The sequence below is a fragment of the Cryptomeria japonica genome, chromosome 4 (assembly GCF_030272615.1).
Source record: "Cryptomeria japonica chromosome 4, Sugi_1.0, whole genome shotgun sequence".
Lineage (NCBI taxonomy): Eukaryota > Viridiplantae > Streptophyta > Pinopsida > Cupressales > Cupressaceae > Cryptomeria > Cryptomeria japonica.
This window is the reverse complement of record NC_081408.1, coordinates 414,781,015-414,796,307: the sequence shown is the minus strand read 5'-3', so window position 1 is coordinate 414,796,307 and position 15,293 is coordinate 414,781,015. Positions and strand designations below refer to the sequence as shown.

Here is a 15,293-nt window from a genome sequence, read left to right as displayed (position 1 = left end):
TTATCACATTGTTGTGTGTTCTCCTTCGAATAATTGTAGAGAGGGAACCGATCTTGTTTATACCTAGATGTGGTTGACTCTTCACCAATGGGTCGGCTCTATTCAAACCCACATGTCTTTCCTCAAGGGTGGCGGACTTTCCAAGTCGGCCCACTTAATAATAATATACTTTATTAACAAAGCGATTATATTAAACGGCCCATACAAATATGTAAAATTGAAAGGCTAATTACATATTTGATTGTAGTCGGCTAAGGATTGCTACCGAAGCTACAATAACATCAACACTCCCTCTTAGCTAGGGAGGAATCCTTCTCGATATCTTAGTCATGTAGTGACATCCACCATGGCTACTACCAGAGGGTGGGTCCATTATGGCTACTCTCATGAATGGAAATACAAATGAACACAACCACCATGGCTACTCCCAGAGGGTGGGTCCATCATGGATACTCCCATGAATGGAAATGCAAATGAACACAAGCGCCCATCACAGAATCCTCAACGTGATGTCGTCATCTCATCATGACGTTCACCATGGCTACTCCCAAAGGGTGAATAAACACAAGTGCTAAGTCTAGGAGTCTCTCACATGCCATCCACCATAGCTACTCCCAGAGGGTGGATCCACCATGGCTACTCCCAGAGGGTGGAACAAGGGCCTTCACCTCAAACTTCTCTTGCAGAGAAGAATGCACTAACAAGGTCTTGCACCTCAAACTTCTCTCGCAGAGAAGAATGCATTACAAAGGGCTTTCACCTCAAACTTCTCTCGCAGAGAAGAATGCATTAACAAGGGCTTGCACCTCAAACTTCTCTTGCAGAGAAGAATGCATTACCAAGGGCGTTCACCTCAAACTTCTCCCTCACAGAGAAGAATGCATTAAAGTACATCTCAAGAAATCACTGATTGGAGACTCCCTCTCAGCAAGGGCTTCATTCTTTGCAATTCCAAGCTTACCAAATATCCATCTATTCGGGAATATCTGACCTAGGTGTCAGCATAAAGGCCTTCCAGCCTACATACATGGGACTTCACCCCATGAATCATAGTCCTCTGACTGCTACAATTTCCCAAAGAGCAAATCGATCATCATATCTCACTGATACAACTTCCATCTCATGACAGAACTGGAGAAGTCATTGTCCAAATGGAAGTATACTAGAGAAACCATCTTGACATGGTCCACTCCCTCTAAACCAATATGACCAAGATCCTCGGATGTCAGCTAAAGCAGATCTAGCTGCTCCTTCTGACACGGAAGCATACCCTTCTCACATGATCCCAATCATGGAAGATATCTTGCTTCAAGAATGCAATCAGGTCCGAGTTGTCTCCAATGACTTCAATGATGGGCGAATCAGCCTGCTCCGCTGCTGCTGCTGAGATTTTAGGACTTTCCTTCTTGGCCCTTATTCCAGATCACTTTATACAATTGAACTACAAATATCTCCCCGAGAATTAGAGGGAAAAGCTGTTAATTCATAAGCAAAATGCTACCCATCCCTTCTCATTATTATCAATGAACAGATTACACCTTACTCATCTCACTGCTATAAAGCTTAGAATCATATTGATAAACACCTGAATAGGCTATCTCAGCCATTACAACTCAGACAGGGAGCCAATATAACGATGTAGAGCCTGTGTTTGGAAATCACAGGACACAACTCGTTCACACAGTCCGGGTCTGCATATATTATCTCCAGGAAAGTCACTCAATTCATATTCACTCCACATACATTGACTCACTATCCTCAGTTCCCCTTCCAATCTTTCGATACCTGCTGCGGCTCACACTAGTCTTCGATAGTTCCTGAAGCTACAGAAGACTTGGAGTGTGTCGAACACTCAGAGGAAAATAGCCGTGTTTAGGAGCCAAACAATGGAAATATTAAACACCCAACTTTAGCCTTCGATTTGTTAATCTTCCTCCATCGAGAACTTCTCGAATAATATATATCGCTTGATACAAGAGAAGAAGCAGTCAAAACATTAATCGGAAATTTAACCCTCAATTAAATCGTCAACATTACAAGTCGCCCAAACATGAATCGGCCCACACAAATATTATTCAGAACCAAGGTCTATAATAATATCTACCAATACTTGAAAGCTGTGATTATTATTTATATCAAATCCAAGGCAAAGACTCCTTCCAGTGAACAATCTCTAGTGATTTATCCTTCTAATAACTCTCACGCAGCTTCTAATTGTGACCTGGACTTTGGCAGATGAGAAGACTTTTACGCAACTTCTAATCTTTTGTGGCTTCCTTGATTTGGAGGGCGATTCTTTTTCTAAACTTGCGACCTCTGTTCAAGTTGGAGCAGCAGCAAACACTTTACTGAAATGTCTAACTTCAGGTCTCCTTGGATTTTACAGCTCTGATACCATGTTGATTTGCGGTGTGCTCGATTAACCACGGGCAATGACACAGTGTTGCCCTCCCAATCATAGACGATAAACTCTATTGTCACCCCCGAGCACATCTTTCCTAAATTCAGTCTGCTATGTGTTATCACACTGCTGTGTGTTCTCCTTCGAATAATTGTAGAGAGGGAACCGATCTTGTTTATACCCATATGTGGGTGACTCTTCACCAATGGGTCGGCTCTATTCAAACCCACATGTCTTTCCTCAAGGGTGGCGGACTTTCCAAGTCGGCCCAGTTGATAATAATATACTTTATTAACAAAGCGATTATATTAAACGACCCATACAAATATGTAAAACTGAAAGGCTAATTACATATTTGATCCTTAGTCGGCTAAGGATTACTACCGAAGCTACAATAACATCAACAATAAGCAAGGATTTACGTGCGTGGTGAGCTGTAGGAAAAGTTTGGCTATGGGCCAAGCCTTAGAGGATCAAATTGTAACCACGAATTCGAGGATGAGCCATTCCTATCCTTATTTAGAAAGTTGTGATAAGCTTCCTTGATAGTGTGTAGGACACACTATCATTCCTATTCCAACCTAGAGTATCCCTTCCAAACTACATCTTGGTGTGAGACTACCAATGAGAAGGTTGAGATTTTTGGAGTTGTCATCTTCGTGTTTGTTTGAGTATAAGATCTTCTTATAGGTTTTGAAGGAGAATTCTCCTTTCTCTTGGTCATTCTAGAAACTGCAAACCTTGTTTCTCCACATATTAGAAGTTTCGAGTTGTATGGATATTGAAATTGTAGACATAAAATATAGCAAACTAAACCATATTGAACACAAATAATTAAAATCACACCATGATTTCATTGAATTGATAATAACAAACTACATTAGATTGATTTCGTTGGGATATATTGGATCTTTCATAAATATGCATTGGCTTATAAAACCATTTTATTTCTCATACTAAATGGCTTGATATATCAATTACTTATAGGAAATAAACTCCCGAACACCTAATCTTACATCAATTACTAGCAAGCAACAATGCTTATTAACCTATTTTGGTTATTTATTTTTCTAACCTACTATAAATAATCAGTATAAATTAAAATCTCAACATCCCCCCCCCTTATTACATCAATCCGAGCAAAGGAACATTGCATTGGGTATGAACGCAATAGCCCAAAAAGAAAATTTAATGAAGTGAATAATCACCAAATCTCTGAACTCACCCTAAGCACACCAAACCGATCTCATTAGTGGATGTCTTGACTATTGAACAATACCTATTACAAATCCTCTACATCACATGAGATTAAAAAATCCCAATCTCCACAATGAGAGAACAATTTTCTATTGAGAGTCCACGCTCTTTTGGGAGTGTCAAAGTCTCTCCTTTAGTGCCCGCACAATGAGAGAACAACTCTCCCCAAGAGTTTCAAAATCTCTTTTCTGGTCCAAAAAAAATAAAATCTCTCAATTGTACAATAGGAACACAACCAATAAATGTAGATATGCTAACCACACCTCTTCTAGTGATTACACTAACCACAAATATTGTCAAGAACTGCCAAATTCCCCCTTGATTTGAAAGGGGACACAATGTAATGATGCTTCTCAAACAATCTACCATCTGAGTGAGAAGCTAGCTTCAGATGGGATAAATCCTCCAACTTCCTTTGTCCTCCAGCCTCCTCTTTGATCTTGTTACACTCAATCTGGCTTATGACACATTAAAACTCCAATGATTGAAATGCATGCATGTATGTGTCCATGTGCATGAATTAAGATGCCAATTTCAATTGAAAATACACCCATTACAAAACTTGCTTGCTTCAAAACAAGTCTCAAAACTTCAATATGTGCATAATTACAAAAAAAATGGCCTTTGTGCCTTAAACCAATGAGTAAACCTATCACTATAATGCCCCCTTCTTAAAAATAAAACAAAATTAATCAATGCTTATAGTTTCCTTTTGTCCACCAGCCTTCTCTTTGATCTTGTTACACTCAATCTGCCTGAGGTCACATTAAAACTCCAATGACTACAATGCATGTATGTATGCGTCCATGTGCATGAATTAGGATGTCAATTTTAATTGAAAATACACCCATTACAAAATTTGCTTGCTTCAAAACAAGAGCCTCAAAACTTGTTGTTGGGTGGCATTGGATTTGATTAAAGTGTTGTGATTAATAATAATAATTTTTTAAGGATGCCAGCAAGGTTGTGGAAACTACATCGGCAATTTCATTAAAGGGTTAGTAATAATAAACTGAAATTAAAATTGTGGTCTTGATAAAAGTCAAAAGACATGTGAAGTGTTATGCGTATTAAAGAAAAATGGTATATAACAGAGATCAAACAATGAGAACAAAATCATTGTGAAGACATTTTTATATATGATTATTACTTGTTGTGGAACATGGACTGTGGCTCAAACAAACTGAGGATGAAAGCCGTCTAGGTTAGTAATTAGAGGATAAAACCCCCCTAATTGCCATTGCTGAGTTAGTGGACGAAAACCCTTGACTCAAGCAGATTTTGGAGACATTTTAAAGGCATTTTAGTAAAGGTAGTTTGCTAAAGAATTGAGACAACTTAACAGCAGATACAAAGGATAAGTTCAATATTTTCTGAAATATATTCTAAGTATTATAATTTAATTATATACTAAAATGTTAAAACTACAATTAATTAATTGTGCAAACTATCATTAAGAGCTAGGATTTATTGTATCTAAGAAAATATAAAATTAAGCAATATATATTTTTTTTGATCAGTAAATATTGTATATTTTATTAATAGTTAATAGTATAAAAAATTTACATCCTTCTAATGACTGTCTAAGTCAAAAAATTGAACCTAGATATCAACAATGAGGCACATATCGGGAATCAAAAAATTCTCATCAACAACAACCCCATCCACCCTTACCCATCCCTCGGATATACAAAATTTACAAAAATTAGAGTCTTCCATGATAATCAACTTGACCCCTATGGTAACAAACAAAATTCATAACGATACAATCAAAAAGATGTATATTCCACCATGCAGATCACACTCACACAGGAACAAAACGTGGCCACCCTTTACTATCCCTTACTGGACGTTGCTCTTGGAATAGCCGCAACCTCCTGCTGCCCTTGGCCCAATATCTCCTCAGTCGTCACCTCTGTCCTCGGCCTCTTGGAGTTCTTAGATCCTGGTGGACGCCCTCGTTTACGCTTCAGCTCCTTCTTTCGACCCCTGCTCTGCAAGTCAGGCTCCACCTCCCCACGGTGAGCTCTAGCTTCCCTTGCTCTGAGGAAGTCTTTGATTTTGCTCACTCCAATTTGGGCCGCAGCCCGATGCACTTCCTCGTTCTCCTTTGCACCCCAAAGGAAGAACGACCACAGGGGAGGAATGAATTCTCCCTCATGAAGCCAATCACCACCCGGGCCTACAAAGCCTTCCCCTGGCCTAGTGATAGCTATGATGGACACCAGATCCCAACAGCATTCTTCCCGGACACATTGATTCACCAACCAATGGGCATCTTCCTTGGTAACCAATTCAAGACACCAAGCCAGAAACATGGAGGCGATATCCACATTCTTCCTGTACCTATACATGACATTCAAAAACTTGTCACCTAAAACAATTGTCACCTGATGAAGGAATTCAGGGTCTGCGAACTTGAAAACATTTTTGAGGCGTTCTTCCGAAACGTTCCCCAAAAAGCCACCATTGGCTTAAGTGTTTGCAGGGAAAAGTTAGTCTGCATCTTCAACACCACCCACTGGTGTGCAATTTAATTTTTAGATGTCCACTGTGTAGTCAATCAAAACCTTCTTTACGGTTTCTTTCAATTGCTTCCAGTTTCTTCTATATTTCTGGGGACATATCTGCACATACTTCATTAGTAGATTGTATATATGTTCTAGATAGGTTTTCTAAAATGATTATATTCATTCCATGTGACAAAATTTTGGATGTTTCCAAAGCTGGCAAATTGTTTTTCCACCTTCAGTTATTTTTGACTGTGACTCTATAAATCTCGATCCTATCTGGAAAACCTTGTGGACACTTTTAGACCATAAATTGAAGTTCTCTATGTCTTTTCACCTACAAACTGATGAATTGTGAAAGTAAGGTAGTTAATAACTCCTTGAGGTTAATGTTCCTAGCATCAATTACAACTAGAATAAGCAGTGGATCACTTATCTAAATGTGTTGCAGCATGGTTATATTAGAACTAATTGTTTCTCTACATGACATTCTCCGTTTGAGGTTTGATACGGATATCAGCCTTCTGCTTCCTTTGAAATTCCAGTAGCTTTGTTCATAGCTTCTTCAATTAATCAACAAAAGTTGCAAGCTAAGGCTTCTTTGCTGCCCAAAATTTGGCTAAAGTCCATGTACTGGTTCATGATACATTATTCTTGGCTAAAGCAAAATAACAAGTTTGACTACTTAGATAAATAAAGATTTATATATCAACAACATTAAGAACCCAAACCTATTTAGTGTGGGTCCTAGACCATTTCGCCTCAGCTTGGAGAAAATAATTTTAAGTTGAATCTTTCTTTTCGGCTTCGTATGCATGATATTGTGAATGTTAAGTCAACTTAAGCTTTAGGTGGCACGACATTTGGTTTGAGAGGTTGTTATCTCTCTTCCTAAGGATATTGTTCTAGTTTTTCAGACTGCTTTGGATGAGGAGACTCTTCTTGATGTCTGCACATGCTCTAGTAAGAATAACTCTACTCTGCTACCACTTTGCTGCTTGAAAAGGCTCATTGCCAACTATCCAAGTGAATGACCCACTCAGCATTTGAACAGGAATGTACATTAAAATTGGAGACAATGTCAAGAAAGGAGGAAATGATGATACATTCAAGAAGGCCACTTGCATTTGATTGAGCATTCTTATCTATTGCATTCATAGCTATATATACATGGTATTATAGTACAGACTCTGGAGTGTACAGTTGCATCAATCTTTGTGTGCATCTCATTGTTGCAAATTTTCTCATTCACCTATTTTGTTCATAGTTGAGCAGCAATTTTGACAAAACAACTGCCAGAGGTTGGAGAAAAATTACTAGTAGAAAAAATTGAATTAACTGAATTCCAGAAAATTAAATTTGTAAATTATACATTTTCATTACCCAAAGGACGTTGTAGTAACCCATGCTTACAAGTGGGATTGCTTCATGATAACTTTCATCTTTAATTGAAGTACTGTTGTATAGCTAAATGCTCACTTTACCCATTTAAAGTAATTTAAATGATCGTAAAAAATGTCTAATTATATGAAGTGGAGATACCTGAGGAGTTATTATTCAAGCATTTTATAGTATATTAAAATATAAGCCAGTCCCACTAAGAGCAACAATTATAATATTGGATAAATCAACTTAGTACTTGTGAGAAAATAATAAAGGGAAACAGTTTTGTCAAAGATGGTCTTTCAAACTTACAGCTTTACAATTTCTTGTCTACAATGTAAGTAATTTTACTTTATTCACAGACTCTTCTGAAAAATATTTTCTATGTTTTTCAGCTATTGGCTACTTGGAGGCAAAGCACGTTTGTGGTATCTTATTAGAATCAACTCCTGAAGTTCGGAACATATTTGGTCGGCTTTCAGGAGCTGCAGTAAGCATTTGCTTATGATCATGTCTTTTTATGTCTCTTATAAAATTTAGTGTTAAGCTTATTTCCTTATTAACATAACTTTTATTACCAGGGAGAATGGGATGTAATTGTTCGAGCATTTGAGAAAGACTATATTTATCTCGGGGAATCTGCACAAATTATAGTTCAAAATGTCAACTATGAACTGTATGACTTTTTCATCAGATATTAATACATCATTTTCTCATGTCAAGGAATTTAAAATTTTGCTACTTGATCTGATCCATTGAAGTCAGATGTCTGAAATCAATTTTTTCATATGAAATTTCATAGTCCATATGAAAAAAAACATATTCAGAAAATTCAGCAACAGCTAGCAGACCTGGAACGAAAAGAAGCAGAGCTAAAAAGGAGTGCGGACATTTCAGCAATAAAGTACCAGGAAGCTTGCCAGGAGCTGGGACTGCAGGTTTTCTTCAGGCTTTCACCATGTTAGTTTAAATGCCAAGTATTGCTTTTCTAAACATTTTGGAAATTAGACTCTCTTATTCTTTAAGTACTCTGCAGTTGTCTGACTCTGCAGTCATCTCAACCTTCCACATCATCTAATTACTGTATCAATGGTTTCATGTTCTGCTAGAACTGTTGTATACATTCTAATCAAAATGATATAACCTTACTACACTGTTGTTCTTTGCTGCATCTGTGAAGACATGTATTTCAGGATATGTTGAAGAACATCACGCCTATTAAGACCAAAGTTCATGGTCCTAATTTGACTTAGAATGCCTTCATATTGCTTATATCTTGAGCTGATTCGTGTAATGACCAAAGTCCCCTCAAAATAGCACATATTCAAAAAAGTTTTATTAGGATTAACGTTTCTCCAAGTTTCAGGATAGGGGGATGCAGGGACATTGAGGCATGGTCTCAGGAACAGTAATTTTTTCAGTGAATTTTGGAGTTTGGGTGGATGACTGTTAAAACAACTTAAACAAACTAAAACAAGCTTAATATTCAAAAAATGAATACAATGTGTTGAATTGTCTCCAGGTCATTGGGCCTTTGAGGATATTTCATTTGGAATAGTGATTATTATAAAGGAAAACTACTTCATTGCATAATTTGCCATTCTTTACTTTCACTCGTCTCAATATAACCATCCTTGTTAATTCTCTCCTAGGATTTTGACACAGATGAGCCTGGGGATAAGCCCGGACAAGCAGCCAACAACACTCAACTAGAGAACAAACTCTTAGAACCACACATGAAAGAATATTTCGTTGCCTTATAAACTTAAATTCAGTTTACAAATCGATGATTCACACTACAACCACACTAATATAAACCTTGTATGTCTATACCAAATCATAAACATTACAAGATAATTCTATGAAGATCTTTTCTCTCCTATGTTCCTGGCTCCATATTTCTTCTTCCAGTACCCCTCTTCTCTTTAATTTTATTTCCTGTACAACCACTATTCAATCCTACACCCCTTATCTCTGTTCTAACGGCCCTTTGTTGAGCATTTCACTACTCCACACCCTCTCCTAGTTGTGCACCTCTGCTTTCTTATTTCTGTATTTTTTAAAACCTCTCCTCTGTCTTTCTTTGCACATCCTCTCTGCTATCTCTTCACTTCACTGTTTCCACACTTTCCTCTTGCCACATACTCCTCTGCTTCCTCTTTTTCTGCTCACTCCTACTTAGTCACCTCAACGCCCTTTATCTTTATTCTGCAATTTTTCTCTTCTTTTCACTTCTAATGTCTACCCCAATCTGCCACGCCCCCTCACTCAATCTTCCTCTACTTAGCACTGTTCCAGCTTTAAAGAAATCGGCTTCTTTTTACTTCTGAAACTCCCATCAAATTAGTCTGCTTCCAACCCATAAGATGGGTCAATTCTCTTCCCATTCAACACTGCTTCTTCTCTGTTCAGCACTCTCTCCTCTCTTTTTGAATTTCAAAACCTCCTTTCTTCTACGTCTACACATATTTATGATTGTATCTTCCTTTGTCTATGTGCCCAACTCACAGAACCATGCACCCCCCACTTGTTCTGCTATGGTCCTTGCTCATATTAATTTACAATTTTTAAACGCTTTTGTATTATGCGCCATTCTTCTTTCTGCACATTTCCTTCCTACCCACACACTCTCTCATAGAGCAAAACATTTTTATTTCTTGTTCTCATCTTGTGCCCCAATCTCCTTTGGGCTGTCACTGCACTCCTACACTGGTTTCTTCTTTTTCTCTAAGCCATGCCCTTCTTCTTTCTCACACTGCAATTTAATGACTTTATTTTCTTCATGCTCTTTGATTGTTCATTCCTTCACTATTTCTCGTCAGGCCCCTTTGTGCTCGTCTCTTTTCTGCTTACGCGGCCTCTCTGTTTTCACTTGTTTTGTCTCATTCATTTGCTTTTTAATTTATTCACATTTGGTTGTTGTCCATACTTCCTATTTAACCCATACGACCACTCACCTTCTTTATTGAATTCCTTTCTTAACAGCTATTGGGTTTTCTCCAAACGTAACATTTAGAAGTCCTAGCTTGATGATCTCCCGTGCCAAAATAGAGGCAGCTGTTGTCCCATCACCACTTGAATTCGTCTTACTGGCAACCTCCAGGTTTAGGAGGCTCAATGGCATGAGCAATGGTGACTCCATCAAACACCACCTTCAGCATCCTAAATTCATCCAATACTACTTTCCACTCTCGAGGTCCCAATGTAACACTCATGACATCAGCTAGTTTTTCACAACGATGAATATCTTGAATACCAAACAAATTTGTTCAACTAAACAATGAAGCTCCAGATCTCAAGTCAGAAAAGAGACATTTTGTCACTAGAAATGACAAAAATGTCAACCTACTCTGCATTAACCTAATCATTAGGTTCAAGAAAATCACCATCACCAGCAATCCACTTAGACTTTGGATCAATCTCGTCAAGGTCAATTGACTTGTCTTCCTCAATAGTTCCTATATTAAAAGTCTTACCTTGAGATTTGTTTAGCTTCGAGTGGGGGTTGTGGTGAACAAACACCAAGTTATTCATCCATTGTTGTGTTAGGTGGTTGCATTTCTTGGAATGTATGTGTTCAAAAACACTCCAATTATGCTCACAAGTGGATGAGCTGCATGGCTGACTCAAAATATATATTGCCATTCACCTAAGATTTTTGGTTTCGTGACCAAAAAAATCCCACCATTGCGCTGGAAAAAACATTATATGGAGATGATATCATGTAAGAACATATTAAAATCTTAACACATTTAATAATCATGTCCACAAAACAAAGAGACTATCAAAATTTTACAGAGTCTACTTGGTTGGAAGGTCAATTTGCATTCCGTGGCAGACCAAGAAGAGAGAAAACTCCTTGCTTGCTCGTATATTTGCAACTTTGCCATAGCTTTATGCAACCGTTTCAAGGTTGAAAACATTTTCTCCATGTATTTGGACAAGCCTTGTATGGTCTCAACATCAAGATGTTTGAATGAAGAGTTGTAGAACAACATTGGATTGAGAAAGTATTGTGCAACTCAAGAGGAGAGTGCATTTGTCGATCCCATCTCCTATCAATTGTGTTCCATAGGGGCAGATACCTGTCCTTGTTATTTTCCATCCTACCCCTCATCACCTCTTTGGCCCTATCCATGGCCTCATATACAAATATCCATCCACTAATCTCAAGACTTTTACTAGAGGCTTTGAAAATTCTACAACTTGTTCAGCTGCATCACAAAAACTAGTAGAATACATGTACTCGGCCACTGCTATGCCTTCTGCTTGATTTGTGAAGCTAGACTCCATCCATTCGTTTGAAACAAACATTCATCTCAAATTGTTAATAAGAGTTTCTAGTGCAAGGAAGTGTGTTACAAATCTTATCACCCCTGGTTGAACTAGCTCCTTGCCCTATATGAAAGAGCACATCAAATACAAAACCCTTGTGTGATTGTATGATTGTAGATAAATTTGGTAACTATGTGAGCATTCCTCCTTAAGCCATTCAATTTTTCCAATGTCCTCTAGGGTAAGATCAAGGCAATGTGTTGCACATGGGGTAAAAAACATAGAGGGGTATTTGTCCGTCAAGATTCTCCTAGTAGTAACACAAGCAACAACATCGTCTTTAATAAATTGAACCACATTTTCTGTCCCTACATCCTTGACTACCACGTCATACATCTCAAACAATGTAGCTGTAGATTTGATTGTATCTGATGCATCCATAGATTTCAAAAATATAGTGGAGATATCACAAGAGACAAGGAAGTTGATGAGGGTTCGGTTCCTTCTATCTATCGATCCGACATAATGCATACCAACCCTCAATGTCTTGTAAGATGGGGCTTGAAATCCAGGACTTGCAGCTGCAATAGCATCCACCATACCTTGCCAATATGGAGATTTAACATCATGGAATTGTTAGATTATTGTTATTGATGTTAAATGTTAAATGATGTCAAGTCTTAAAAGTTAAAACCTGCAAACCTGCAAAATATGAGACTGATTGAAATCTGCAAGACATCTATTAGAAAGTCCTGCATATGAATGTGTTTGTTGCTGTATATAAGAGTTAGAAAGAAAGAAATATGCATGTAATGCATGCCTATTTGAAGAACAAACGACAGTTTTAAAAGATATATCAGCGCCCAGATAAAAGGAATTAAATCAGTTTTAAAAGATATATCAGCGCCTAGATAAGGAAGAGGACAATAGTCATAAAGTAGTTTTAAAGAAAAAACCCGAAGAGAGTTGAGGAAGTGGACACCACCTTAAGATTGTTTAAGATAAGAAAATTAGTTTTAAATAGCAAGTAAAAAAGATAAGGTAAGCTGGGTGTGAGTTGTCAAAAAGCAAGATTGGACGCCAAAGATAGAAGATTACAAAGACATTTAAAAGAAAATCACAAAGCTGGCTGCCACTTTTAGAAGGAAACAGGAAAAGAATGTTTGAGGATATGATAGATTAAAACCAAATCTGATCTATGTCAAGAAAAAGAAAGGTTTAATGTGACATAAAAAGAAAGATTTAACGTGACATAAAAAAAGATTTAATGCAGATTTGATAAGGTTTCATGATCAAATATGGGAATCCAAGATATTTTAGAAATCTTCCATTTTGAGAATTCAAATAGCAGTGTCATTTTTAGTAGGTTTTATTCTCGAAGAGTTATAACGATATGAACGAAAAAAAAGGAAAGTTTTTTGTGAGATTATAAAAAAAGGGAAATACAGTTTTGAGTAGTGAATGTTGTTTTTGTGATTGAAAATCAGAGATTGTGTGATGAGCAGAGCAGGGGGGACAGTTTTATGAAGATTGAGCAAAGTATAGAGATGTTTTTCAAGCAAAGTTTTATGGAGGTTAGTGCCTCATACCGAGTCGGTGTTCAGAGGGAGTTGGTGCTTCTAGTGAGTTGGAGCTCACATTTGTAAGATCAGTGTCTTATGTGGGTTGTTGCCTACAGTTTGTAAGAAGTTAATAAAAGCAATATTTTGCCGTGGTTTTTTCCTTAGAGGTTTTCCACGTAATTTTTGTGTTCTTGCACGTGTTGTTTGCTTGATGGTTTTGAAGTTATATTTGCAGATTTGAAATAAGTGTTAAAATTTGTCCTAATACTGATTTACCCCCGCCTCTCAGTATTAGTGTGTGCTCTTCAATTGGTATCAAAGCATGTTTCCTTCATAAAAGAGCCTTACAAGCTTGAAGGTAGATCTTGAGAAGCACATGATGGCTGGTAATGATGGACATGGTTTTGCTTTGTGAAGCATAAGGATGGAGATGTATTTAAGTGCACTTGGATTTGACATCTGGCAATCAGTGATTGATGGTTACACAGCCCCAACAATTGCTCCAACTGATGCTTCTGGTAAAAAGGCTAGTGAATGTAATGCTAAAGCCGAGAATGCCATTCTTTGCGGGCTGTCCGAATCTGAATTTGTTAAAGTAATGCATTGTAAATTTGTGAAAGAGATGTGGAGTAAACTAAAAACTATTTATGAAGGAGATGAAAAAGTTAAAAAGGCAAAGCTACAAACTTACAGAGCACAGTTTGAGAGCCTCAAAATGGAAGAAGAGAAAACTATAGCTCAATACCTTCTTCGTGTGGATGGAGTATCCACCACTATCAAAGGCCTCGGTGAAGACATTGAAGAATCAAAAGTTATTGAAAAAATTCTAAGGTCTACCTTTATGTTTTGATGCAAAGGTTCCTGCAATAGAAGAAATGCAAGATCTTAGCACTCTAACTAAAGATGTGTTGCATGGTATTCTCACTGCATATGAGATGAGAACAGTTGGTCAAACATCCAAAAAGGAGGCAACATTCAAGGCTTCACAAAAGGATAAAATGAAGAAGCTTGAATCAAGTGATTGTGAGTCAGATGATGAAGAAGCTAATTTCATTAGAAGAATGAAGAAAGGTTCAGGTAAGTACAAAGGAAAATTACCCTTCAAGTTCTTCAGTTTTGGTAAGGTGGGGGATTTTGCATCTAAGTGTCCTTTTGCTAAGAAAGAGGGCAGCGAGAATGAAGACAATCCTAAGTATTACAAAAAGAATTTCCAATAGATGAAGAGGAACTTTAGAAAATCAAAGAGTCTTTATTCTAAAGATTACATCAGCACATCTGAAGACAGTGATGGAGATTCCTCTAGTGAAAGAGAAGAAATACTATACATGGGTATAGAAGAAAACAATGATCAAAAGGAAGATTCTGAAAATAAGACCAATGAAGTGTTAATACATAATAGCTTCGGTAAGATAAATGATTGAATGAGAGATAAATGAAGTATCTCTCATTCAATCATTTATCATATCGTTAACTATGATAAAATCATCAAGCAATTAATTCATCCTTGATGGCGATTCTATATTTGCATATGAGCATTCTATGGATAATCACATATTCATCTATATAATGAATTCTGTATTTAGATAAATAACAATAATGATCACACCGATTAATATATACCGAATTGCATATATATTATATCGGATTGCATATATATTATATCGGGTTGCATGTTATATTATATCGGACTGCATATATATTATATCAGATTGCATATATATTATATCGGGTTGCATATAGAGTATATCGCAATATATCGGGTGGCAATGAACTAACCACCGATAGTTATCGGTGTGTTAGACTACACCGATAGTTATCGGTTGTCAAGGCTAACACATCGATAACTGTCAGCTGTTAGCATTGACAGCCACCGATATACTATCGGTCATTAGCATTGGGTTAAAT

At 37.2% G+C, this 15,293-nt stretch overlaps 1 protein-coding gene across 2 annotated transcripts in view; it reads left to right on the top strand.

Annotated features, from left to right (window-relative positions):
- The window catches only part of LOC131030884 (CDK5RAP3-like protein), a 148,863-nt gene that overhangs the window by 12,418 nt on the left and 121,152 nt on the right, over positions 1-15,293 (top strand). For both annotated transcript variants that reach the window (XR_009102955.2, XM_057961842.2), the window contains exons 3-5: positions 7,947-8,041; positions 8,133-8,227; positions 8,354-8,489. Coding sequence is in view for 1 of the 2 variants with exons in the window: in XM_057961842.2 (XP_057817825.2) it covers positions 7,947-8,041; positions 8,133-8,227; positions 8,354-8,489 (326 nt within the window). In the remaining variant the exon portion in view is untranslated. The remainder of the gene's footprint in view (positions 1-7,946; positions 8,042-8,132; positions 8,228-8,353; positions 8,490-15,293) is intronic.